The 24,778-nt window shown below is 51.3% G+C and overlaps 9 protein-coding genes across 9 annotated transcripts; 5 read left to right on the top strand and 4 right to left on the bottom strand.

Moving 5' to 3' along the window:
• Positions 1 to 1,000: 1,000 nt before the first annotated feature.
• Positions 1,001 to 2,244, bottom strand: BKA58DRAFT_320778 (uncharacterized protein; the record flags this gene model as incomplete). The annotated part of the gene is made up of 3 exons (XM_046167781.1): positions 1,001 to 1,627; positions 1,679 to 2,008; positions 2,053 to 2,244. Coding segments are annotated over 3 exons (1,149 nt in total), but the record flags the coding sequence as incomplete, so codon positions are not given.
• A 2,204-nt stretch (positions 2,245 to 4,448) lies between these two features.
• Positions 4,449 to 5,940, top strand: BKA58DRAFT_226446 (uncharacterized protein). Its single transcript, XM_046166373.1, has one exon. The coding sequence runs from the start codon at positions 4,570 to 4,572 to the stop codon at positions 5,656 to 5,658; it is 1,089 nt and encodes a 362-aa protein (XP_046022665.1). The 5' UTR covers positions 4,449 to 4,569; the 3' UTR covers positions 5,659 to 5,940.
• A 3,167-nt stretch (positions 5,941 to 9,107) lies between these two features.
• BKA58DRAFT_226328 (uncharacterized protein) lies at positions 9,108 to 10,293 on the top strand. The gene has a single exon (XM_046166371.1). The coding sequence runs from the start codon at positions 9,241 to 9,243 to the stop codon at positions 10,024 to 10,026; it is 786 nt and encodes a 261-aa protein (XP_046022664.1). The 5' UTR covers positions 9,108 to 9,240; the 3' UTR covers positions 10,027 to 10,293.
• Positions 10,123 to 10,521, bottom strand: BKA58DRAFT_442504 (uncharacterized protein; the record flags this gene model as incomplete). Its single annotated transcript, XM_046173907.1, has 2 exons — positions 10,123 to 10,418; positions 10,491 to 10,521. 2 exons carry the CDS (start codon positions 10,519 to 10,521, stop codon positions 10,123 to 10,125), a joined length of 327 nt encoding a protein of 108 aa, XP_046022663.1.
• A 685-nt stretch (positions 10,522 to 11,206) lies between these two features.
• BKA58DRAFT_442503 (glycosyl hydrolase) lies at positions 11,207 to 13,658 on the bottom strand (the record flags this gene model as incomplete). Its single annotated transcript, XM_046173906.1, has 4 exons — positions 11,207 to 11,880; positions 11,936 to 12,567; positions 12,604 to 13,394; positions 13,443 to 13,658. 4 exons carry the CDS (start codon positions 13,656 to 13,658, stop codon positions 11,207 to 11,209), a joined length of 2,313 nt encoding a protein of 770 aa, XP_046022662.1.
• A 2,636-nt stretch (positions 13,659 to 16,294) lies between these two features.
• BKA58DRAFT_226345 (uncharacterized protein) lies at positions 16,295 to 18,469 on the top strand. The gene is made up of 4 exons (XM_046166372.1): positions 16,295 to 16,945; positions 16,997 to 17,069; positions 17,123 to 17,599; positions 17,645 to 18,469. The coding sequence occupies exons 1-4, from the start codon at positions 16,769 to 16,771 to the stop codon at positions 18,121 to 18,123; spliced, it is 1,206 nt and encodes a 401-aa protein (XP_046022661.1). The 5' UTR covers positions 16,295 to 16,768; the 3' UTR covers positions 18,124 to 18,469.
• Positions 18,470 to 18,685: 216 nt separating this feature from the next.
• On the top strand, positions 18,686 to 20,637 carry BKA58DRAFT_226315 (uncharacterized protein). The gene is made up of 5 exons (XM_046166369.1): positions 18,686 to 19,200; positions 19,264 to 19,387; positions 19,438 to 19,657; positions 19,709 to 20,042; positions 20,099 to 20,637. Exons 1-5 carry the CDS (start codon positions 18,943 to 18,945, stop codon positions 20,489 to 20,491), a joined length of 1,329 nt encoding a protein of 442 aa, XP_046022660.1. The 5' UTR covers positions 18,686 to 18,942; the 3' UTR covers positions 20,492 to 20,637.
• A 1,103-nt stretch (positions 20,638 to 21,740) lies between these two features.
• On the top strand, positions 21,741 to 22,788 carry BKA58DRAFT_389999 (uncharacterized protein). Its single transcript, XM_046170801.1, has one exon. The coding sequence runs from the start codon at positions 22,013 to 22,015 to the stop codon at positions 22,637 to 22,639; it is 627 nt and encodes a 208-aa protein (XP_046022659.1). The 5' UTR covers positions 21,741 to 22,012; the 3' UTR covers positions 22,640 to 22,788.
• Positions 22,789 to 23,609: 821 nt separating this feature from the next.
• Positions 23,610 to 24,700, bottom strand: BKA58DRAFT_226212 (uncharacterized protein). Its single transcript, XM_046166366.1, has 3 exons — positions 24,180 to 24,700; positions 23,867 to 24,127; positions 23,610 to 23,806 (listed from the first exon to the last, which is right to left on the bottom strand). The coding sequence occupies exons 1-3, from the start codon at positions 24,501 to 24,503 to the stop codon at positions 23,657 to 23,659; spliced, it is 735 nt and encodes a 244-aa protein (XP_046022658.1). The 5' UTR covers positions 24,504 to 24,700; the 3' UTR covers positions 23,610 to 23,656.
• Positions 24,701 to 24,778: the final 78 nt, after the last annotated feature.

Here is a 24,778-nt window from a genome sequence, read left to right as displayed (position 1 = left end):
AAAACTCTGCGGTTTGAAGACAGACCCGTGAAAGAAAAGTACAAATACATGTTATACAGTTTTGGATACAACCATGGTATCGTTCAATGCGATAAATTGTTGAAAGAAACCCTCTTAACGCCGCCTAGATGCGAGATGAGGGACAAAATGGTACAGAAAGAAGGATATACAGCTAGAAGGGGTCACGATACACGATCCTCGGACTATGCCGCACATCGCGTACAGAAGGAATGGTCTGCGATCTGGAAGTCCGAGTGTGAAGTAGGGTGTCGTGAGGCGAACGAAGCGGCGGCGCATCTTGTGGTATGTCTGCACGAGCATGTGAGCGCATATGACTTGGAGGTGGCGATCTTGCGTTAGCAACTGAGCGCATTTGTGAGAGCTCATATTGATCGCCCCTTGGTTGCCAATTCGGTGGGACACCCATGGGCGACGATGGCGAAGGATAGTCTGTCTTGGCACTGCTGAACCAGCCGTTGATGGCTGCACCCATGGGGGAAGTTAGGTCTTGTATCGAATCGGGTCGAATTCCGCTCCCCTCATGTGTAGTTATCAGCGGTGGCGTCTGAAGGTGCGTTGTGGTACTGAACTTCCGAAGCTGCGCACGGCTGGGCGACCGGGCCATCAGCACCCCTGCAGCGGACGGACTCTTCAAAACCGACGGGTCCGGAGACTTTATGGCCGTGGATATTGTCTGCGATCGCATTGCTCGAATTGGTGGCACCCTAGACGCCCGAGATGGGCTATACTGTGGCTGTGGTAAGACGGAAGAGGAGCTTTGAGTCGGGAATAGGGAAAAGCGTTCCGCATATGGCGTAATCAAAGCCGGCGTTGGGGTGCGACTGGAGTAGCACGAGCTTGGAGAAGATGGTCTAGGACTGTAGATCTTTGTCGGTGGGCTGGGTGCCTTCCTGGAAGGGATGAATGATTGCGAAAGCAAAGCTTGTGGTGATGCGCACGATGGCGAAAGCACGCCCGAGCTTTCTGTTCGTGGACTCGACCAATCTAAGCTCCGTTGCCGCCGAGGATCACGACATGGGATATAGATGTTCAGGCCACGAACGCTAGCCTGCTTGCCGAGCGGCGTTTGCGGCCTTGGAGGCGATAAAGGCGATAAAGGTCTTGGTGCGGGAATATAAGGCGAGAGCTGCGGCACGCGATTGTATGGAACAACCGCATCTGCAGTCGGGTCCCAGAGTTCGAGGGCCTTGGTCTTGTTGTGTCGGCGAAACCACAGCGACGACCTTGAGCGCCCTGTCTCTTCATCGATGAGATGGAGGCGGCTCTTGGTCGAGTGAGTCCTTCGCAAATCACCATCCATACCTTTAAAGAAGGGCACCATGTATGGAATGCTGGCAGTTGCGATGCTGAGGCATACATGGGCTTGCGATATGATCGCCGGCACCCAGAGTCGGTATTGAGGATCGCCATGGAGCGTAGCCGGGTATAGCAAAACGAGACGAACAATTGCCACACTCAGCACCAGCACGCGCGGCACAAAACATGCGATGACTGCAAGTTTCCTTGAAAGCCGGACTTGAAGGTTTACCACCAGGTGTACAGAGAGCATAATGATGGCGACTTCGGTAAAAATGTCGATCATGCAATATACGATCCAAAAGATGCGCTGTTCAAATCAGCTTTGAGACTGTGTATACTGAGAACCCATGTCACATACCGAGTTGGAGCATCTTGGGCCTACAATCTGCCATGGTTGAGGTAGCTCGCACTGAAACGCAATTGCGATAAGCGACGCCACTGTCCAGACTGACAGTACCGCACCGAACGCTATCACGGCTCGGCGGATGATGCGTTGCGTTACAACCACATTGTAGAATATTACCAAGATTGATAACTTCGCGAAGCCAATGGCAACAATGTAGACAATCTCAGACGAATAGTACCCTTTCATAAGAAAGATGGTTTGGTCGAGGGTCAACGGACCAACAGTGCCGAGACCTTCGAAGGACAAGACGAGAGCTATGATGGAAAGACTGACGGCAAACGACTAGATGCATTAGCAAAGTTCTAGAGGTATACTGTGCAACTTACGAAAGCTACAAGTATCAACAGATCATCGAGCGTCATTCTCCGAAAGACAACAACCTTCATTATCTGGCGTGCTCCAAAAACGATCGTCGTAATGATAAGAATGACCCATGACGCGGCCCTGATGGTGTTTGCTCGATCGATGGGATTCGTTGATGTACTTCTGGGAAGGATATGTCCATTCGGCAACTTCATGTTCGAGACAAGGGAAAAACAGAGAACGTCCAGGAAATCGACCCAAGAAGAAACGACAAGGAAATAGTGAAATGATTAGACCTTCTTACACCGTATTACCCTAAGCATGACGAAAGAAGAGAACATGAAGCAGAAAGGCTGTAGCTGGTAAGGCGAATTATGCGTGAAGAAGAGCCTTGCGTGTGCCTTCGATTTGTCCAGGGTGCGGGCCAAAAACAGTACACGAGGCGATCAATCCTAGAATATCACTACAACACTTGCTCGGTACTGCTTACCTTGACGTTCAGTTCGGCAGTTCATCTCGAGCTGCTACACTTTTGTGCTGGCTAAATACTAGCTTGGCGTCTCTGGTTCGCTGTTCAGAACCCCTCTGCCTCTTTTCCAGTATTAGCGTCCTGTGATGCACTGGTAAGCGCATAGGCGGCTTGGCAACGCTGCGTCATGCATCTAATCTTGGGTTGAATAGGCGCTCGCGATGATTTGTAGATGCCGCTGATGGGTGGCGCGGCTGACATGCGCTACGTTCCTTCCGGCGGGTATGCGCGTTAGGGCGCGGGGCCATCCTCCCGCACCCTCAACGTGAACGCGCATGAACACTGGTGAACGGTACGAAGTGACCGAATTGCGAGACATGTTTGTTCGATTTTGTTCGCTGGCCGGCGGACGTTGGCCGCGATCTACGCAGCAAATGCGGATCGCTTGGGCTCGACGCCGATGGAATCGACCATGGTTTGCCGGACTTCTGTGCACACCATCTACTGATGGTCATCAGTTTGCCTTGCAGCCTTGTCGCTGAAGTAGAATGACTACATGGGCTTTCTAAAACGGCGAAGAAGCCGGTTCTGGCTATGAAGGCTGGGCTTGGGTGCGGATGTCTTGCGGTCGCGTAACGTGGCGCGTCTTTTCTTAGGTCTTCGTGCAGACCCCGGAAACCCATCCCAAGGCCGAGCGTGCATCCTCCCCAGGTACTGATAACGTGACTCGGCGCTTGAAGTGTTCTTATCTTGCGATGCGGTGTTTGGAGTAGATAAGGTGCCTATTCTTGTATTCGATCCACTCCTGAGCAGATGATGTGCTTGAAGTTGATAGCGATCAAAAATATACGAGATGTCAGTAAGCGGACCGTTTTGGCGATGACTCCTGTGGAAAGGCCGATGCAGCAGAGAGCGCTCGACGCGTGTCGATGAATCAGAAAGATAGATGGCGGGCCAAAATTTGTTCATGAAGGGCATCGTCGTGATGGGTCGAAAGCTGCCAGAAGAATGGGATGGCGGCCGCGAGGCCGCTTCTCGAACTAGCCTAGCGGATGATGTCAGCACCGCCTTCCCGAGATCACTTTCACCCACTCTTCTGAACGACAGCTTCTTCATCAACATCGACAACACCAGGCATTCCCGACGCGCGATAAGAGTTGGGCTATCAAAATGCACGTTCACTCCGTGCATTACTCAGGACTATAGTGCACTGACAACTCAGAGACGGTCACTGCGCGGATCATCTGTGGCATCTGCCGGCAAGCAGATTCGTGCGGAACCACGTGTTATACTCACTACCCCCGATAGGCCCATTGACGCGAAATAGATATGCCCTACATCAAGAACTGCGCAGCACTCTGGTTTCAGAGGCCAGCGTTTGAGCAGCATGATGAGCCACGAGTAATCGCATTGGCGCCGCTCTTGAACATCACCATCTCACATGCGCTTGTCTTCCTTCAGCTTGCGCGGCCTTGCGCTGGCAAGAATGTTTCAAACCACTATCTTCCCAGATCGACCTCCAGGATGAAGCGCACACTGCACTAGTGCCTGAAAATTGTCGGCCCGAGCGGCGCTTGCCGGCGATCCGGGCCCCTTTCGTCTAGTCGCCCCTATTTTGGGCCGATGTCTCATACGATGCAAATACTGAAACCAACTTCTCTCACTCCGAACAGTTCACTGCCACACACAGGTGGCGGCACTCCGCCATCCGGAACGACGCCACGCACTGTTCGACCCACTACTAAAGTATGTGGGAAACAAGCATCACTTCACAAAGCTTGGTTGAGCTTGACAGCATCAATACTCGATGCTTGTTCGTCAAAAGCATGACGAAGCTCGTGGGTCAGACATGTGAAGTCTTGGGCTTTGGTGTCTGAGCGCGCGATCAACACAGCAACACCCAACTAACGTTTGATTACGCTGGGTACGAGATCCCATAAGGGCCTATTGAGAATGCTTTCTTTTCTATAAGCCTACCGTGTCGATTTCTGTCTTTCGTTCTGTTTCCCAGTACAAATATCGATAACTTCTAATCTTTAATACTGTGTCTTTGCCGCTGTTGTCGCCCGACATGAATGCCTCAGCAACGATCCGTGCTTCATACATCCGCCAGGCGCGGATGAGCATGACGCCTCGTCCACATAGCATATCGGAGACGTTATCAATCGATCTCCAGCCACGCCCCGCTTCAACCGAGAAGCTCCAATCTTTCGTTCACGTCAATCACATCGAACACCGCGAGAAATGCCACACCGAGCGTACTTCGCAGCCGACCTTTTTCGATGTCGAGCAGAACGCCGATAACAGCCAAGCACATATCGATGGCTGCTACCTCGAGACCACTTCGGTCATGGAATGGGACAGCAACAGTTCCGTAAAAGTGCGGCTAAAATCCATGTTCACAATCTTTCCTTACCGCGACCCTATCTACCTCGTAGCGATTATCTTCCTCATTGGATCTATCGACCTCGTCATCAACGCCACCTTCGATCTACTACCTCGCATCAACCCTTCCACGATGTTCGAAACCGAAGAGACTGTCGCCGTCCCTAGTACGATATTGATCGGATCAATCTTCTTCTTCGTCGCAGGCATCTTCGATACCTTCAGTGCTCTTAATGCGGACCGCGGTACGCTTGAAACATCAAAGTTGGAGCCTGCAAAGGTCAGATATCGGCCAGCGCTCCTCGGCACACCGGAGTTCAAATGGATACCGTCATGGGGGAAGGTATGGGAGTTGACGGCTACCAACCTGGCCTTCCAGGCGGGCCTCATCGTTCTCTTCGGAGGCATCATCTTCATGTTCGCTGGTGTTGTCGACTTCCCCGGCGTTGTCTCAGAAGAAGACCCTCTCTTTGGTTATATTGTTTTCGGACCGCAGGTTGCACATGGTGCGCTCTTCTTGGTCGCGAACGCTATGCTTGCGTTTTCCGAACAAGAGCGCTGGTACAAGCCCAGGTTCTTCCACTCGGATTGGCAAAGCGCCTGTCTAAACGCGCTTGGTGGGCTCGGCTTCATGATGGCTGGTTTCTTTCTCTTTCAAGATGGGGAGAACAAAGAACAGGGCAAGGTGCATGCAGCTATCGCGGCAATGGCAGGGAGCTGGGCTTTCTTGATAGGCAGCGTGATCAGGTGGTATGTTGTTTTGGAGTTCTGGTAATGCTTACGACGGTGTTACTGTGACTATTATATCGGGATGTACCTCAACTTATCTAATCACGACCACATTCATTAGCGTTGTCTTTGTTGTTACGTCAAGCTGGGAAAAGGTCAAACACCCTAGAGCCTACATCGGCGTTGGATTTCCTATCTTGCATGTTTTTATTCTAATGTAGTCTGCAACCTGTTTAGTCTTTTCCTTGTACAAGGTGTTGTCTTCAGCGCATGTTAGATAGAGATCGCTAATTTATTGATCTACTTTGTGGCCCGTCCACATCACGGGATATCCATCGCCTACACCTTTTGCGTATGTATGAACGCCACTCCACGCCCGAGGCCCACTCTCGATCTCATAACGGCCAACTCCAACGCGCAAATCTGTCAACCTCACCCAAGTCACACCAACATCGCAGTCAATCATAGTTTCTAGAACTCCATCTAATAGCAGCAAAGACCCCTCAGGATTGCAAGTACTTCCTGAAAGCGCGTCTGCGACTAGAATACGCAAGGTTCCGACGCTTGTGGAGCTGCGTGCAGATGGATATTAGTGAGCGCCATCACCGAATGAAAATGACACCGTACGCTAACGGATGCGCAGAGCCGCCAGGAAAATTGAGGGGCTTCAAGGGACCGTCGACAAACTCACCTTCACTGCATGCCCCGAGGGACACGGCGCCTGGCGTATAAGACCAAGGGCGCAATTGCAAAAAGCAAAGGATCGCCTGTATCACACCGCCGTTGAATGCTCCCGTCTAGAGTCTCCATCATTGCTACAGGCCGTACAAGATTATCTAACTCGAGAGCTGCGCGATATAATCTACGCTGAGCTGATGGATTTTGAGGACCCGTCGTTTGACGTCTGGCTGGAGGGCATTGGACACGTACTCCAGACGGCCAACAAACCACGCTCTACATTCTTCCACCGGGCTGAAATGGCAGCTAGTGTGATTCAAGGCCGAGGTCGTTGCTACATTAATCCATCCATCGTCGGCGAAGAGTTAGCCTTAGAGAATATACAACTTCGTTGCCGACGTGGCCGGTTTAGTATCCACCATGACGCGATGATAAGCAGGGTTCTCAACTAAGATGCGTGCAAGCAGGACATTATATTAAAATGCTGGCTCTCCACAATTAGCATCGTCGTGCCAGAGAACATTTACCAAGTTGAAGAGCGCAGAACTCTACTCCGTCAGCGCTTCGACCTATTGCAGCAACTCACCAGCACCTGAGCACATATCGAAGTGAGATTCCCTTAGCGAGACCGGTACTGGTATATCCAGCAGGATGCTGTGCATGGAGGGTATCCTAGTGAACTTCCCACCGACCCAACTATACGCCAAGCCATGTTAGCGACTACTCAACGACTAGCAGCTTCGAATGTCGGGACAGAGATCGATGCCGCTGTTCATAACCAGAACTTTCAGCTTATCATGGAGACCATGTTCCCGAGCCTGACGGCCCTGAAGGCTCGAGGCTACTAGATTCACTTGAACGATAGCATTAGTGGGTGGACATGGACGGCTGGGGAGGAAAGCGCCAGAATTCAATCCACTGATGCGTGGACTAAACGAAGGCAGTTTCGTAAGGTATGTCGTCACCCTGAGTATTTTACAAGAGTGCATGGCACTGTCTAGACTTAATAGGCGGGATTTGGCGATTTGATGGGGTTGTCTCTGCATCAGATGTATCCTTCGGGACGTAATCTGGATGCTGAAGAGCAGGCGGAGATGAGGGCAAAGGGTCAGATGATTTGAACACGATACCAGGGATGGCTAAAATTCGTGTTGCATTTGCTGCATACACACTGCTAAATACTACTAAGTAAACACTTTCCAGGACGATGTATATTTCTGCCTAGTAAATGTCTTTTTTTTTGTAGAATGCGATACGTATTGTAATCACCCCTTGTGCCGAGCGCTGCTTCGGTCAGGACGCGAAACTAATAGCTTTGCCGATTCAAATCACGTCAATCGCAAGCCTCGTTACCCGTTGAGTTCTCAAGGTGCTTGGGATGGCGGTAGTTCTCATTCGGGAGCATCTTTTTGCGTATGGATTGTATGAAATGCGGAGGATATGATTAGTGTCTAGTTCTCAACCTTGGTTCGCATTAAAGACCCAATTGTCTCAACCAAAGTAAAAATTACTCATGTTCTCGTAGTGACATAAAACAACTTGCAAAGAGGATCAATCCGTTATACGAAACTCAACAATTTTCCTGATGTCTACAACTCATCCCGCTGGGCACCGGCCTGGTTTCGTGGATACCTTCGGACGTGCTTTGCCTGCTTCGACGGGACAGGAGCGCTACCATCTCCGAGCCTTTAGGTCATTCAGAGTTTTCCGCTATAACGTAGACGATTTCAGCTAACATCCATTGTACCAGTCTATTCGTCATCGTGAAGAGAATCAGAGCTGAGAAGAAAAGGTATGACTCTCAGTTGCAAGAGCTGTATTCATGGAAGAAAACACAAGTTTCTCTTCTCAGGGATATGGAAGAACGTCTCGATGTCTTTCGCAATGTTCCACCGTGTGCCCAGGAGACGGCCAGCAAAAATATAGCTATAATGAAGCTTGACCTGGCAAAGCGCCGCATCAAGACAGAGCTTGAAAGGCCATCCAATCTGGAAACCAAGAATTTCTACATCTACCAGACGCTTGCAGATGTCATCGACAAGTATGCCGAGTTTGTACACCCTGGTCTCCTTGACAGAATGTTCAGGAAGTTACCACAAGGGAAGCTACCAAGAGAGACAAGGGACATGATATACGAATACGTTCTCCCTCTGGAGACCACTATCTTCTTTTGGACAGACACAGACAAAACTGGATTTTCCCTATGCTCATCTCGAGAAGGCATTTATGGGCCAATCAGCTGTCCATGCCCCATGATATCAATCACCTATCCACTAGTCGATGAGATCCTCGAAAGCTTTTATCGCAGAACAACCTTCAGTATCAACACGTATGGAAGTCCGACTGGGCTTCTTGAACAGTTATTTGAGAACCATCCCTGGCCACCAAACGCTAATGTGCTACCCAGAAACTTTATTCGCCGCATCAACATCATGATTCGTCTACTTCGTGACGCAGATTTTGAGAAGGCGATTGGGGATCTGAGAAAACTCCATGGCTTAGTTGCTCTCGACGTGACTGCTTCTCTGTCGAAGTACTATTATGACAGCACTCTCGGCCTTAAGTACCTTGATCTTCTGCAACCACTGTTGCGTGAGTTGCAGCAGAAAGGCCACGATATCCGCATAATCGATTAGCCGGACAAAAATGAAGGCGCAAGGCTGCGTTTCTCTCTATTATGGATCGAATATGCCTTTGGGCTCAACAGGCGACTGCCATGGTGGTCGTGGTGTGATGTGGAGAAAGACTTGGGGAGGCTTGGCAGGCGGAAGAAGCCGAGGTTGTGGATGAAGTACGTCACGCCGGGCTTGCCGTGTTCACATCATCAATCAATCAATACGAAAGCATGCTTGGCGGTACACAGCCTCTCAATTCTCATCTTGTGCAATTCTGTGAGCATTGCAAGCCCGACTGAGCAACTGCTCTCGCGCATCTCCTGGTTATCGCAGCCATGTCCCGCCCAAACATAAACGCGCCAATACCTTCATATGAAGAGGCCGTTACGGCGCCTCCGCCTACAACAGTACCGCAACCTCCTTCCGAGCCCGCCGCTGCCGAACAACCTACCGTAGACACAGAGCCAACACCCACCATCGTCTCAGCATCGCCTCCGCCCGAATTACCTCCCGCATACGCTACCGTCGACGAAAAGGCCACGACCTTCACCATCTACGGCACTTTCATCCACACGCCGAACGCGCCCGCCTACCAGCTCTCCTCTCTCCTCGATGCGCGAATCAACAAGCTACGGATACGGAGGCTAAAAGCCGAAGAGATCACGTTCTTGCAATCCGGTGCGCCGACAGTCGCCTTCGATAGCAACAGCGTGCTATACGAAGCCCACGATCCGCCATTCCTCATCAACGAGTACTACATCCAAGGCAAAGCGGGTACCACACTACCCGGCGCTTTACAACTGCGCTTCGGTCTGCGCCGATGGCATGTTGTGCACATGCCCACGCAGGGCAGTCGGCCGAACGAGATTATGACTTGTGGGAAGCCAGGGGGGTTCACAAAGGCGCTTAAGCAGAGGAAGAACGAGTTAGAACCCAGTCAATGGAAAGACAGTGAAGGCCATGTCGTTGCGACAGAGGTGTTGAAGATGGGACCTGGAGGCAAGATGCCGACGATTGAGTTGAGGCATGATCTAGACCAGACATGTCGGGAGTTGATATTGGCGCTTTGGGTAGCTCGGCTCTGGGCGGCTTTTGGAGCGGGAAGCGGATACGCTCACTGAGGGTATGATTGCAAAGCATGTTGGGAGAAGGCACGACACAACCATCGTCATATCATCTTATCATTGATGCGATGCTACCCCCTTCGAAGCAACCCCCTACTCGCTACGAACAACCCTCTTGAATCCCTGCTGCGCGACCTGGTCCTGCGCCGCCGCAATCACAGCATCCGCATTCGGGTCCGTGAATCCACATCCCGTCTTTCCGTTCTGCTGGCTAGCCGCCTCAGCAGAGCACACGCCGTCGCCAGTAGCAGCGACCTGACTGCAGCAGCCGGAGCTGCAATCGGCATCGGAAACGCAGCCGCCGGTGATGAACTGCGAACCGTCGCCCGCGCCGACGTTCTTGGCGCCCGCGTTGTTGGGCGTGACTTGGGCCATGGAGACGGCGGCCACTGAGGGAGGGGTTAGTATATGGCGTGTTTGAGTCCCTGCTCAGCGCAGGTGAAAGGATGGCGGTTGCTTACAGGTGAGGAGAGTGGCGATGGAGAAACGCATGGTGATGGTTTTGGGTATCGGAATATAGTCGGAGGTAGATTATGTATTGTACGTTGGAACGAATGACACCAGGTCAGCTTTTGCAGTCACAGACGCAAAAAAGAAGGGAATGGAAGAGTAGGTTGTTCGAGTAAGAAGAGATGTTGCTTGATGGTCTTCGAACACGATGGGCGAGGCAGGCTTTTTATGCCTTTCCTCAGGCACCCGCGATGTGCACCCCGCAGTACACTTCCAGTGCATCGTGTCATGCTTTCCGTTGTGCTGAGGCTGTCTCTGTGTGATCGCCTTGTCGCCTGCGAATGCAGGCGCCGGGTGTCGGAGGCGCGTACCTATAATGAAAGCAGATATATCGTGCATGATTCATGCTGTCGTTCACTTGCACCCGGCTTGCACAAGTGAGCGACTTGCTGATGACGCGTCCTCTGAATTATTGTTCTAGCCTATCAGCGATTTCAATGCCGTGGCGGATGGATCTCGTTGTTATGTCGCAGGAGGCGTTTCAGGCTGGTTCACGTGATCGAAGGGTGTGCGGAGTGTGTCAGATGCTGTCGGATGTCTTGGCAGAAGGTTTGAGAGGTTGATATAACTAACATTGATTGATGCGAGCATCTCCTGTACTTCGTGATTGCCAATCACCACCTATGTTCTTGGGGTTTGATGTTGGGCTGTGCTGTGCTACATCATCCTAGGAGAACTGTGCGCTTTCACCAACATCAACAACCTGGTGTCCAGGACTGGGCGGTACATCACCTGACTCCCACAGGGTCTGTTGCTCTCCGAGCCTGAAGAAAATCTCGCCTCCTTCTGTCATGATACCACCCGCATCTTCATGCTCGAACCAATTCTTGTCCCAGGCCTGTCCGTTGATACTCACTCCCTGAACGTAGTACCCCTGCCTTCCGTCTCCATCATCCAATCCCTCGGCCCTGATCCTCAGCGTCTTGTCATGATTGACTGTAATGTTGATGTCAGAGAACCAAGGACTTTCCAGGAGATATACGGGCGTGGTGACTATAGGATACAATCCCAGCATCTGCCAGATGAGCCAGCAATTCAGGGCTCCTGCATCGCTGTTCCCGGGTATACCATTGGTGGTGTTGAAGTAGAAGTCATTGGCAAGCTGTCGGCTTCGCTCGACGCTCTTCCACTGCTTGTTGAGGTAGTTGTAGAGGTAGGGTGTTTCGAAGTCGGGTTCGTTTGCGACGTTGTTAATGGTAGTGATACCAAGTCCGTTCACGCCGAGATCTACGCCAGACGTATTTGGTTGGAATACGTAGTCGAGACGTTCTTCGAAGTGCGAAGGGCCTCCCATTAGCGTGATAACGCGTGAGATGTCGTGAGGAACGACGAAAGAATACTCTACCCTTTTGTCAGTTTGCATGTGGAGGATGAATATACGCGGGAAGCGACCCACCAAAAGCAGTGCCTTCGTAGCTCTCATCTTCCCAGTTACAGTCACCGCAATCAGTAATATCATACGTTTTATGGAAAGTGCCGTTCGCGTACCGCGGCATAACGAAGCCTGTAAAGTTCCGACTTGAAGATTCAGGATCCCAGCTCATTTGCCACCCTGCGGCCCGGCGGAGGTAGAGGTCACGGTCGCCAGGCGCTTCACCAGCTGCGATCTGGCTAACAGCGAAATCGTTTAGTGAGTACTCCACTGTCTTTGATACTGCACGCGTGCTGCGATCAGCCGAGACGTAGCCGAGCTCTATCCAATCTTTCAGCGCACCACGTCCTTCTTTTAGCGAGCCATACGGATCGACTGGGTTCTCGTCGAAGAATGGCAAGACATCAGCGTCCTTCCTGACTGCTGCATAGCCCTCTGTCCAATTGATCATACCGGTCAAGCCCTTGACGTAGGCATCTGCCAGGACGTTATCGGCATTTGATCCTCCCTGGACCAGACCGTTGTAATTGCCAGATCGGCCATCAGGAAGATATCCTTCTTGCTTGAACATGTCGATCAGAGAGCGGATCATAGACTCATAGTAGCTCGGTTGAATGAGATGCCAAAGCGAGACCTGGTTTCGGAAGAGATCCCACCTGGATGGCAATTAGTGTGACGTCTGCTTTCAACACGATGGGGCATCTTGCATGGTGTAGAAATCATCCCAGTATGGCTCATCCGATTCCCATAGCGGGTTCTCTCCTACACGCTCGCTGGGTATTAGGTGCATGAAGTACAAACTAGAGTATAGTAACGCCAGCCTGGTCTTGTTTGCCGACTCCGATGTGTCAACGCGAATCTTGGAAAAGACATCGCGGTTCCATTCGTCGCGCGTTGCGTGCGCAGTATCCTCGATTGACCACGAAGAAAGCTCGGCGTTTTTGTACGAACATGCTTTGTCAGTAGAGATAAATGAAATGCCCACCCGGGATTTGATCTCGGTGGCATTGGTCCAAGTGAAGACGGCTCCAACACGGTCGTTCATCGGCCCTGACCGGGCTGTTGATCCAGTATACATCGGCCGAGGCGTCGTGCCATTATTGAATGACCGGTAGTGCCTGCCGACTGGGAATGTATTCTTCCCCTTGAAAGCATGCGCCTCGTCAGGCAGACTATCAAACTCGCCGCACACGTATACGGTGACTGGTGCGCCAATGTTCCACCCACCTGCTATGGATGTGTATCCAGTGTATGTGCTGGTGTTCGGTTGAATCTCAATCTCGCCACCTGTGTAGAATTGCGAGTCCCATGAACGTGTCAGATGGGGTAAGTAGTGCGACAGGTCCACCAGCACATGCTTCTCGGACGAAGACGGATATGTGTAATGGTATAATCCTGCGTGTCGAGAGGCCGAGAGCTCGACCTTGACACCGGATTCAAGTTCGGTGCGGAAGTAGCCAACTTGCGCCACGTCTTCGCCAACCTGGAAAACTGTCAGAAGTTGCCTCTGCGTTACGCGTAAAGACCCTACTCGATCTTGCCAGTAAGTCCGATTGTCTAGCAGATTGACATCGCCATCAATGCGTGTCAACGGCATCTGCGAAGGATATCCATATTTCGATCCTCCGCCTGTTCCTGACTGGTGCATCAAGCTGATACCAGTCACATGGCCTTGAGGTGTATATCCGCCGTTGAGTGCACTCTGGTTAATGGGCTCTTCATATGTGTCAATACCCAGTTTGACCATGCCAAACGGTACTGCGCCGCCTACGAATACGTCACCGCCGCCGTCTGGTATCAGTCAGAAGTGAGCTTGGTGAAGATTTTGGGCATCTTGCATGCGTAGCCAGGTATCGCGCCTTCGGTTCCGATGAATGGATTCACGAATTGCGAGTAATCGACATCTTGTGCAATTGCGCATGGCGCAAGTACCAATAGAGACAACAGCCCAGTTCCTAGCATCTTGAGGGAAGTTGAGGTAGCTGGGCGAGTCGTGGTTTCTTTTACCTCCAGCCTCTTATGCGTCCCAGCCGTTGGCGCACCGCTTTCCAAGGTACCCCGCATGCGCGCATTGCTTCCAAAGCGGGCATTGTCGGTTGTACACCCTGAATGAGCTCTAAGGTTACATCGTCAATGAATCCTTCGTAGATAGAGCAGGTGCAGTGGGGTATGACGTTGACCCTCGGGCCCCTCTTTCCCGTCAGGGTAGCTGCCCAGGTGCCAAGATGCGGAGGCTATCACATGATAAATCACGTGAGTATCTTCGAATCGTGTTCCGAGGGAAGGCGTCTGGTCACCTCTTCCATCGAACTTCATCCCAGCCTCGCGCCCAGCGCTCGACAAGCGCGTATTCTCTTCCTCGTCGACACACATACGTTGAGCGAAAGGTGACAGCGGCATTTGCCTGTCCCAGCCCCCCTCTTCAGCTAGACAATTTTCACCTACTGGTCACATATTCCGCACCAATCCGACTGATTGAGCCGGACTCCCTCCAACCTCAACGTTATCGCGATGACGGCACTCCATTAACACCAATTGCCAAGGCGCATGGCCTGTCTGTGTTGAATCCTGAAGCCTATCCTGTTGGGCCCATCAGGTGTGCGCGTCACTTAGTGTGAGCATTGGAGCTCCTCACATGCCTTCTTCTTTCGAGTTCGATTTACGAGATAAGATATCGAACCTTATGCATACGCACAGGTCATCGCTGCGAAGGCCAAAACTCCGAAGTTATTACCTCGATCGAAGTCGTCTGAGAGTGCCGGCTCTCTGGCATCCTGGATGGTGGGCTCCAACGCATAAATTTGGGCCTTAGCGTAGAAGCCCTACACTCCACAACATATGAGGTTGACGTAGAAGGGATCCAGGAGGGGAGATGGTGTTGATTTAGTCCATGGCGAGTGCGAACCCGAACAAGCTAGGCTGGCCGATCCGCTCCGAAAACCTTGCCTCAGATTCCAGCTGCCTAGTTGCTGGTTGGCCCACGAAGCAAAGTTTAGATCCCGAAACTTAGACATGGAGAAATATGCCGCCCTCTATGAGTAATCGACGAACGCGGTCAGCGCATGGTGCGCATGCAAGTATCCTGAACTCTCGTGCCTATGCCTGGCGGGTAATTGAAGCGCGCCACTCCGCTGAGCAACCGCAACGACCTGACCACGAACAGCTGCTTCTCAGCACAAGGTTGACTCGAACGAATGTCCATTGATCAAGTGTGGCTGTAAGGAACAGAACAAGGTGCGGATCACAAAGTTTACGACCGCTGCAGAGCGCTGTTGATGCACTACAGGTCACCGTTAGTGTGTTATCGCATCTTGCATCAGGTATACCAACTATTACAATATCACCTTGTAGTGTAAGCTATTCAACACCCGTACATCCGCTCCAGAGCGGAATCCAATTCGTCGGCAGTGTCTGTAGCAACTGGGCGCGACGAACCAGAGGTGCTCGGTTGATTTGTCTAGTATAAGTCCACTTGCGGTAAGGCAAGCGACAGTTAGCTGTGCAAGGCTGTTCGCCTCGTCTTCGAACCTATACCAAAACCAACACGACCAGTCCAGGTCACAATGCGCCACACTCTTGTATCGATTGGCTCGCTGCTAACGATGGATGCGGGGTTTTGGGTAGCAACCATCGTAACGACAGACACATTGTTATCATCTGTGAAAGAGGTGCTGATACACGCGCAGGCCACTAGGTACGCCGAAGTGGCTGACCTGTCGTTGGCACCTCACTCACGAAAACGCAGACACCATCTAACGTGGGAGGAAACTGACATCCTATCAATGATCATCTTTACGAAAAGTTTGCCGAAAACTTCGTCGCGCAATGTTGCCACAACATGTTGCGCCATTCGACTAGGTTTGCGGTACCTGCGATATCCCTACATCGCTGCATTGGAAGTTGTTTGACTTACCTACCGCAGCTCCTACCAACATTTGCTCAGCGCATACTCATCAGACTAAGGTGCGATGTTGCTGGGTCCAACCTCCCCCCGTGACTTCGTGGTCATAATTTCACCGGCATCCCCAAGATAAGTCCGAGCGCGGCAGGTTCCAGATCGCCCAAAGCCGCGGCTGTCGATTGCGCACCCGGCTTTCATTGAACTTTATCAGAATAAAGGGTGACGACCGAGCATCAGTCTATCTGCGCGCTCGTCCTAGTGCGATAACGGAAGCCGACCCACTCTTGCTACAGAATAAGATCTGCGACTACGATCAAAGGCATCTTGGCATCAGTTTCTACAAGTCCCGCCCATGACCTGAAAATCGCGATGGTTTGACTGCCGGAACAGACGGGCCCGTTGTTGGCGCGTGCACCAAGCGGCCAAGTAGAGGGATCATCGCTCGGGCCGTCGTTCACTCAAGCCAGTGCGAAGTGCAAAAACCGCGATTGGTCACATATCTGGAACATGACGAGGGTGCAAGCCAACCTGATGCTTACCGGCTCTTGCTTCAGGCCCGAGTCAGACAAGCCCCAAGCACGTACTAGAAACGTTCACACCGAGACGAGGTTCGGCCAGCGAATACCCACATCTTTGAGATAGTCTTGGGCACATAGGCATAAACCTTCCAATGAATTGCATACCTGACAAACACCATATCGCGATAGCTTCTGCGATCGAGCCCGGCGAGATCTTCGCCGGACCCTGGGATGCGGAAGAGTCTCAGGCACTAGCCTATCTTATAGTTTATGCCTTACATTTCGACACCTGCGGAGCATCGCTACCTATAGATTGTTCCCTCATCCCGGACGAACACAGCCCTTTTTGGATGGAACTCCGTTGGACATCAATATACCTATACCGACCGGACGTTCCCATCGCATCCGACCCCTCGGACCCCCGCGAGCGCGAGCAAGATGTCTACCCAATTCGATAACTGGCGCAGCAACCCGAATGAGTCGCATTCGATGTTGATGAGTGTCTCGACATGGTCACTTGGTGGAATCTCTTTCGCCTTTCTGGTCGTTCGCTGTTGGATCCGTCGTTCCCAAAAGAAGTTCTGGTTTGACGACATTGTACTCATCATCAGCTGGGTAAGTGAGCCGGGAGATCGAAACGAATCCCAGATCGCTGATACACCACAGTTCCTGCTCCTTGGTCAACTGATCTTGAACCAACTTAGCATCAACCTTGGTTTTGGAAAGCATGCGCTCGACAGTAAGACATTGCAAACGGCCCTCCAGTCGACCTTTCTCTGACTTTCTGACTAGTTGACTTCAGCCACTTCGAACGTATCACGTATTATGGCGCATCCGCGCTCACCTTTTCCATTATGGGCATTATTCTCAGCAAGATCTCGTTCGGGCTCACTCTGCTTCGGTTGACAGACGGATGGCTCAAGGCCTACGTTTGGTTTGCCATCGCCACACTTTTCATATTTGCAGTACCAGTTGCTGTCCTTCCCTGGGTACTGTGCAAGCCAATAACGAAGACTTTTGTTGATATCCTTCCCGGCACATGTATCGACAAGATGCCGTCCGTAATATACGGAAGATTTCAGGCTATATGGGCCGCAATCATGGACATTTCTCTAGCATTGTTGCCTTGGAAGGTCCTCTGGAAGCTACAGATGCGGACCGCGGAGAAGATTGGAGTTGGTGTTGCCATGAGTCTGGGCATCCTAGCAGGAGTCACGTCTATTCTCCGAGCCAAATATGTCGAACAGCTCCAAACTCAAGATCTTTCTTGTAAGTCATCGACGTGCTCTATCTTAAATAGGCTAACCAAAGCAGACCAAGCGTACAACTCCGTCATTTGGTCAACAGCAGACACTGCCATGACTGTTGTTGCCACATCCATCCCGGTACTCCGCGTCTTCTTCAAGCAAGCGGTCAACACGGCTATCTCGCATTACCACAACTCAACGAGCCGAAGCAACAAATCGAAATCTACTGGAACTGGAAGCACTCCTTCCAACCCTTCGAACAATGCGAGCACGCTTGCAAATCACAGCGCACGACGATTGAACAAGAACACATCCCGCACGTTGGAGAACACCAGCACAGATTCTTTGGTCGACGACCTGGAGCGTGGCCCCAAAGAGGAGTACATAGAGCTGGATGATGTTATCGTCGACGAGAAGACTGGAAGGGTTACGGCTGCAACTCCTGACTCATTGCCTGAGTCCATGTCACGCGCACCCATACATAATGACGGTTGGCCCTTGGCAGACCATATTCAGACGCACATAGAAGACATAAGAAGGCTGTAGCCGAACTTACGAACGATAGCTAGAGACGAATAATGCCATAACGAAGATGTCTGCTCACGAGTTCTCGGCCGCGAATCGGCATCACCCTGAAAACGCTCTCTATGACTACTGACCAGTCTTGTCATCCCAAGTATCGCATTACTTTCTTCGAACATCCAGAACATGAGTAATGAGGGGCGAAAGGACCCTGAAGACCGATTCTCGTCGCAGTCTTCTCATTCGCTTCTGCCCGGTTCCTGGCTCCGCTCTCTCCCGGCTAGCGGCATCTGATCTACAGACCCGCCTCCACGATGCGGCAGGTTCCCAGGTAGCGCCTCTGCACGCCCACCACCATGACAACGCCTAGCGTCCCCGGATCCCAAATCGCACTATGCGCGCATCAGGGGCCTTGTCGCCCTTGCGACCGATAGCATCGGAATTATCCACCGACCAATCGAAAATGACGTGATAAGCCGATCGGCATTAGTCGATGTCTCTAGCATGTCAGGCGCATATTCGAGGCTGCACCACCATTCTCTTTCCCTAACTTCGGCCCTTCTGTCGGTCATTCATCTATAGAACAGAGTCATTGTTCTACGCTCGCGCAGAAGGTTTGCCATCCTACAGCTACGTACATGATCTCAGCGCGATGATCAGGCATACCACTCCTGAATTAAACTTTTGCTACGAAATTCGCCATGGTTGATTGGTGGCGTTCATATCATTCTCCGTGAACACCTCCAACTCTTCTGCATATAATAAGACTTCAACTGCCAATTTGCTTTTCACCTGTCATCGACATACACGCTCCTTAGTCTTTGTATAGTTCCTGTCGCAAACATGAAGGCATCCACTCTCTTCAGCGTTACGCTCTTTTCATGGGCAGCCGTTGCCTTCCCTGCCAATCTCCTCAACAACCTCCCTGCTGATCTCAGTGATGAGGGGCTCGCAGAGATTACAGAACTGGCGGCAAAGATCACAAGAGCGGTCGAGGAGATGCCGGCCAACTTAGCCAAGCGACAACTTGGTGCTAGCATCCTGCCACCTGGTTTCGATGCGGAAGCTCAGCGTATCAGCACTACGGGTGAACACCGTTATGTAGGTGGACTCTTAAGATGGAAGACTTGTTCTTGCATCAATTTCTAACAAGTCCACCTACAGATTGCACCTGGCAAGGATGACCTTCGTGGACCATGCCCAGGTCTGAACGTCATGGCAAACCATGGATATCTCCCCCGCAATGGAATTGCATCCGTCACGCAGCTGACTACTGCATCGAACGAAGGTAAGCATATTTCCACATGGTCATCAGCCAAATTGCTTACAGTATGATAGTTTTCGGTATGGGTCTCGAGCTCTCCGCCTTCCTTTCAGTCCTTGCTACCGTTATGGGCGGCGACATTGTCTCGTCTTCCATCGGTGGCCCGCCCAGCGGAGGCCTGCTTGGTGGACTCACTACTGGACTTGGTCTCGTCGGAAAGCCGCAGGGTATGAGTGGAACACACAACCGTTTCGAAGCTGACTGCTCTCCCACACGAGAGGACCTATACAAGAAGTACGACTCTCACTACCAACCACGCATTGAGTATGACTGACAAGCTTTTAGCGGCAACCCGGTATCACTGAACCTCCCTCAGTTCGAGGAACTCATGGCCATGCCTATCGGTCCCAACGGCTACGATCTCACCGTTATGCATCCTTTCCGTGGCTCACGATACAACAACTCTGTCGCTACCAACGGACACTACTGGGCTGGACCCTTGACCCACTACGCTATCAACACTGCGACCTACCTGTTCACCTACCACTTCTTCGCGAACCACTCTGCAGAGTACCCAGAAGGTTATCTCGATGGAGAGACCCTCAAGTCGTTTGAAGGCGTCACGGGAGAGAAAGGCAGCTTCAAGTGGGCTCGAGGTCAAGAGAAGATTCCCGAGAACGTAAGTTGACTCTGCATTCATCATCAGCCATTTACATCTACTAACAGCCGCCGCAGTGGTACCGTCGCGCCATCGGTGACGACTACGGAATCGCAGCCTTCACCCTCGATGCCGTAGGCGCACTCCAAGCCCTTCCCTACATGGCCGTCCTCGGTGGCAACACTGGCGAGCCCAACACCTTCACAGGCGTCAACATCGCGGATCTTACTGGCGGTGTCTTCAACGCAGAGACCCTGCTCGAAGACAACAATCTCATGTGCTTCGCATTCCAGGCTGTTAACTCCGCTAGTCCGGACATCTTGAAGGGCCTCCTCGGCAACGTTCTGCTTGCTGTGCAGAAGTTGACCGATGCCCTGAATCCTATCCTTGCGAAGCTTGGCTGCCCTGATCTTGCCAAGTATGACAAGTCTTTGCTTGCCAAGTTCCCCGGTGCTGGTGCTGGACTTTAGTTGGGTGTGAGAGGATGACTGCTATATGATACCAATATCTACTTCACTTCATATAGTGTATTAATACATGCGTAATGAACAAAATCAAGACCTAATGCAGCGCAAAGCAAAGTTCCCTTTGATATTGACCTCCGCGTCGAAGCGTCGAAACGTCTCACATTCTCTCCGTCTCTTATCTTTGCGGTATCTCTTCATTGAGGAAAGTGTTGTCAGAAGATGTAGTCGAGTATCGTGGAGTTCTCATTTGAAGAGTTGAATTTGTCGAAAAGTAGAGAAGGATCAGATCCAAGAGATGGACGAAACTGGAGCTGAACAGTGGCTGAAACCGGCGGTCATTGCACCGAACCCCTTTGCCAACGTCCCATCGCGTCAAGAAAAGGTACCATCAACAAAGCTGGCGCCAGTATCTGTGGGTTCGAGTTCCGACGCTCAGAGCGCGTTGTCGAGGTGCGCGGGCATCGTGCTGTGATGAAGATGATCAGTGTCCTTCTTGGTGGGTCAGCCAATCTGGGAAGCTATGACCATCCATGGCGTCATGACCTGCTCCTATCCTGTACACTCTCGTTCACCATCAGTACGAATTGTGAGACCACCATCACAGCAATGTATGTCGGTCTAGTGCTGATATGAGCTCTAGTCCAGTTCCTTGCTTTCAAGCCGTTGTGGGAACATCTCGTCCTCTGATTCTTTTCAGGGATTTCTTCCATTCACAGCACGCACCTGAGCCCAAGAAGCCAATCTCAGCCTTCGAAAGAGCGTAGACAGCTGAACACATAACGGCATATCAAAGCATGTATTCCTATCTGGAGAGTCACGAGAGCGGACCGACTCATGCCTTGCTGATCAAAGAGCCGTTCAGGTTATTCATGGCTCACATGATACCTCGAGCGTACCCTTCCTTCTAGAGAGCCTAAGATCGGAGTACAAAGATATCAATAGGAGTATTCTGCGATAAGATTATAACTGGAAGAGTCATCCACTGTAGCCAGGATGCGCCTTGGTACAATCCAAGATATTCACATCGTATGTTTTGCCACTTGGCGGACGAAAACCCGCGACAAATTGGCGATGTGTATTATCAGCCTCTACACCCGTGCGCATACTAATTCGGGCGATGCAATTCGCAAGTCAACCGTTCATTCGAGCTGAATGTTTATAGAATGCATCGATGGGTGATGCTTCCAAGGCGCCGAGTCGGCTGTTGGTGTTGGCCAAGGTGCGCGAAACCCAGCATGTGTTACAAAGGTGCCTCAAATATCGGGACAACAACTTCCAGGCCAACACCAAGCCTTGGTGCTAAGGCATCCACGTACGCTGCATCACCACATTTAGGGGGTATATAACGAGACGGAAGCCACGCTACGAGGAGCTCGGTAGGAATAATTCGCTGTTGACCAGTCCTTCTTCAACCACACTCATTCATTCCTTCGCTTCTTTCTCTTCTCTTCTACACGTTCTTTTGACAAGACATCTACCGCACACCTTTTTACAATACACGTTCTTGCAACTCATTACACCATAATGTATACCGCCGCATTCGTCACCATTGCAAGCCTGGCGCTGGGCGCAGCCGCCGCGCCAGTCGCAGCATCACCTCTCGACATCGGCAATGGTCACATGCAGCTGCAGATCAACATCGACCTGAGCGGCAAAGATGCTGTCGCGGCCAGCGCTATCGACGCTCAGCAGCTGTTCGCTTTCTCCTCAACGCACTTCGTTCATGCTGTCCCGGAAGAAGTCGTCAACGGAACCGAGCCAACCGGTGGTCTTGCCGGCGCATCCGGCACCTTCAACTTCGGCATCAACAGCGCCTCCAACATGATCTGCTACAATATTACGCTGCACAACTTCCAAGGCGAATTCGACTCTCCCGCAACCACGGCGACGCATATCCACGAGGCCGCGCGCGGTGCTAGTGGACCACCCAGAATCTCATTCCCGAACCCGGAGCTAGTGGAGGGAAGCGAGACGGTTAGGAACAGCGCAGGATGTATCAAGGGCCCATTTACGACTGGTGTCATGGTTGAAGGAAAGGATTCAGGCGAGGGCTTCCATGTTAGCATGATCGAAGCCAACCCAGCGGCTTTCATGGCGGACACTCATTCCAGCTTGGCGCTACCTGGTGCGGTGAGGGGACAAATGGCATAATCGAGCTGTTGATCTTATTTCACCCTATAATTGTAATGCAGACTCTTTACATTTTATGAAGTTACCTACAAAATAATGAATGAAGAGTCCTCACAATATATGTTGTCCACGCAGAAATTGACTTCCATGGTTGCTGGGATAATAACCGCTTCCCCGGGGGCTTTATATCAAAAATACATCTGTGTACAAAAGATGTTCATTGGTGAAGTGACTGGAGCTTGCTGCATGTCATTACTGAAAGCGCTACTATAACCATGATGCCTTTCTCCCACTAAGTCTCTAGTTCGTTCATCCCCAGATCATATACAGGAACGAATCTGAAAAGCTCACCCGGTTCTAACTTCGGGGGCCACTCTTTGGTCGCAATCGTTGAGCCATTCGTTCAAACGATGATTCAGTGTGATGCCTGCAGGCCTAGAGATGATTATGGGCTTTCGCCGGTAGTAGTTGCGAGCTATGCCCGATTTGACATGCAAATTCAATCCCTTAAGCGGAGGCCAGCTTATGAACATGGATCGCCAAGGTGCCTGTGGATTAGACATCCGATCCCAGCTGTTGATGGTACGAAGCAACCTGTTGCGAGAGGCAAGGTGACCTTTAGGGGTGCAAAAAGAAGTGATCGATGAGCAGCGATCCGGGTACAGGGCAAAACGACTCTAGAGAGGGTGTATAATTCCGTCCGCAAATGCTTCCTCCTTAAAGTCTTAGAAGTTTCGGGTCCGTCCCTGATAAGTTCGCACCAATACTTCGAGACGCGCTCGCAGCGCAGCAGATCCTTGATTGGCAACCTCGGAAGGCTTATGTCGAAAATCTCATTGGAAAACTTAGAGGGTTCCATGATGAAGATGGTTCTTGGTGGGCTGAACGATGTGACCTATGTTAAGCACAATGTTTGCTGCAAGCGCTGCATGCAATTGTCATGAACCTGCCGGTAGCATCAATCTCTGGTGATTGCGATCTCTCTCATTCGAGAAAACTTTTGCGTATGGAATGATGATGTATTGCAAAGATCGTATGTCAGTCCGCCTTTTCCAGCACAGTAACCTTATCTTCTGCTCTCTGTTCGAGAGCCGCCCGTCTCCTCAGATACCAGATCTGCACAGCATACCCCACGACTAACGCCAACCCTAACGCGAGCATAGGGACTAGCAGCCACCGAGTAGTTTTCTGTATGTCACAACAGTCAGCTTGCGGTCTTCCAATTCGTTTTCTTGACTTCAATCTTACAGTCTCCACACACGCAAGCCTCCTTGCTGCATCATCCGTTTTCCGGATGACGGGTAACATAACGCAGGTCGCTAGCTCACGCGTGCATTTGAAGTTGTTGTTGTATTTGGCCAACACCGTCGGTATTTGGCAACGCTTGGATGATTGGTAATGCAAGATCGAGGACCATATCGCGGATGTAAGTGTGCTGGCGAACGATATGACTGCGAGCACCACAGCTGTGATGTATATAGGTTTGCCTCGGAATGAGTTTTGAAAATTCTGGATACGTTGTGAGCCCCGATCAAGCTACAGTGATCATGAAGAATAGTACCTGGGTATCTTCTTCCATTACAGCTCTGGGCTTCGCTCGCATGATCCAAATGCTTAGCACACTAGCCACAACGCCTAGTACTGCTCGCACAAGGGCCAGCCTATCGTATGTCTCGTTGTAGGCAACAGCAATCCACTGCTGAGTTGTCTGCTGCTCGTCATACGTATCATCTGTTCCTCTCCAGATGTACCAAGCATCAGCAGGAAAGTATCGGACCAAAAGCCATTTCGCGTGACCAGTAAGACAGAGTGTTACGATAGATACGATCAAGAGTAGAATAGAGCTTATGAAGAGTATGCGATGAGATAGGCTGCACCCAGGCATCCTGATGTTGGGGTTGTGAATGTTGAAGAATGTAGAAGCGGGCGTTCGCGATGCAGCAGAGGAAACAAAGTCGAAACAAGAGAGGATGTCCACAGTCTCGAAGAAATGAAGTCCTTAGTATTACTTCGTATTGATTGCTAGGATCACCGACTACCCATAGTCTGAAAGACCTGCGTTCGGCCAGACCTCGGCAGAGACGTACGTGCGTGGCTGTACCCTCTCATACTGTAGGATATTCTTCGATGGAAATCACTGCGGGAAATAAGAGCTGAGGC

The sequence above is a fragment of the Alternaria rosae genome (genome assembly GCF_020736505.1).
Source record: "Alternaria rosae strain MPI-PUGE-AT-0040 chromosome Unknown BKA58scaffold_8, whole genome shotgun sequence".
Taxonomy (NCBI): Eukaryota; Fungi; Ascomycota; class Dothideomycetes; order Pleosporales; family Pleosporaceae; genus Alternaria; species Alternaria rosae.
The sequence above is the reverse complement of the archived record's forward strand: the minus strand, read 5'-3'. Positions and strand labels throughout refer to the sequence as shown.

Coding starts and splice junctions, on each gene's coding strand:
- BKA58DRAFT_226446 (XM_046166373.1), top strand. CDS start 4,570: ATGAATGCCTCAGCAACGATCCGTGCTTCATACATCCGCCAGGCGCGG.
- BKA58DRAFT_226328 (XM_046166371.1), top strand. CDS start 9,241: ATGTCCCGCCCAAACATAAACGCGCCAATACCTTCATATGAAGAGGCC.
- BKA58DRAFT_226345 (XM_046166372.1), top strand. CDS start 16,769: ATGTCTACCCAATTCGATAACTGGCGCAGCAACCCGAATGAGTCGCAT. Junction 16,946..16,996: donor TTGTACTCATCATCAGCTGG/GTAAGTGAGCCG, acceptor GATACACCACAG/TTCCTGCTCCTTGGTCAACT. Junction 17,070..17,122: donor TGGAAAGCATGCGCTCGACA/GTAAGACATTGC, acceptor CTTTCTGACTAG/TTGACTTCAGCCACTTCGAA.
- BKA58DRAFT_226315 (XM_046166369.1), top strand. CDS start 18,943: ATGAAGGCATCCACTCTCTTCAGCGTTACGCTCTTTTCATGGGCAGCC. Junction 19,658..19,708: donor CGAGAGGACCTATACAAGAA/GTACGACTCTCA, acceptor ACAAGCTTTTAG/CGGCAACCCGGTATCACTGA. Junction 20,043..20,098: donor AAGAGAAGATTCCCGAGAAC/GTAAGTTGACTC, acceptor CAGCCGCCGCAG/TGGTACCGTCGCGCCATCGG.
- BKA58DRAFT_389999 (XM_046170801.1), top strand. CDS start 22,013: ATGTATACCGCCGCATTCGTCACCATTGCAAGCCTGGCGCTGGGCGCA.
- BKA58DRAFT_226212 (XM_046166366.1), bottom strand. CDS start 24,503: ATGCCTGGGTGCAGCCTATCTCATCGCATACTCTTCATAAGCTCTATT. Junction 24,128..24,179: donor TAATGGAAGAAGATACCCAG/GTACTATTCTTC, acceptor CAACGTATCCAG/AATTTTCAAAACTCATTCCG. Junction 23,807..23,866: donor GGCTTGCGTGTGTGGAGACT/GTAAGATTGAAG, acceptor TGTGACATACAG/AAAACTACTCGGTGGCTGCT.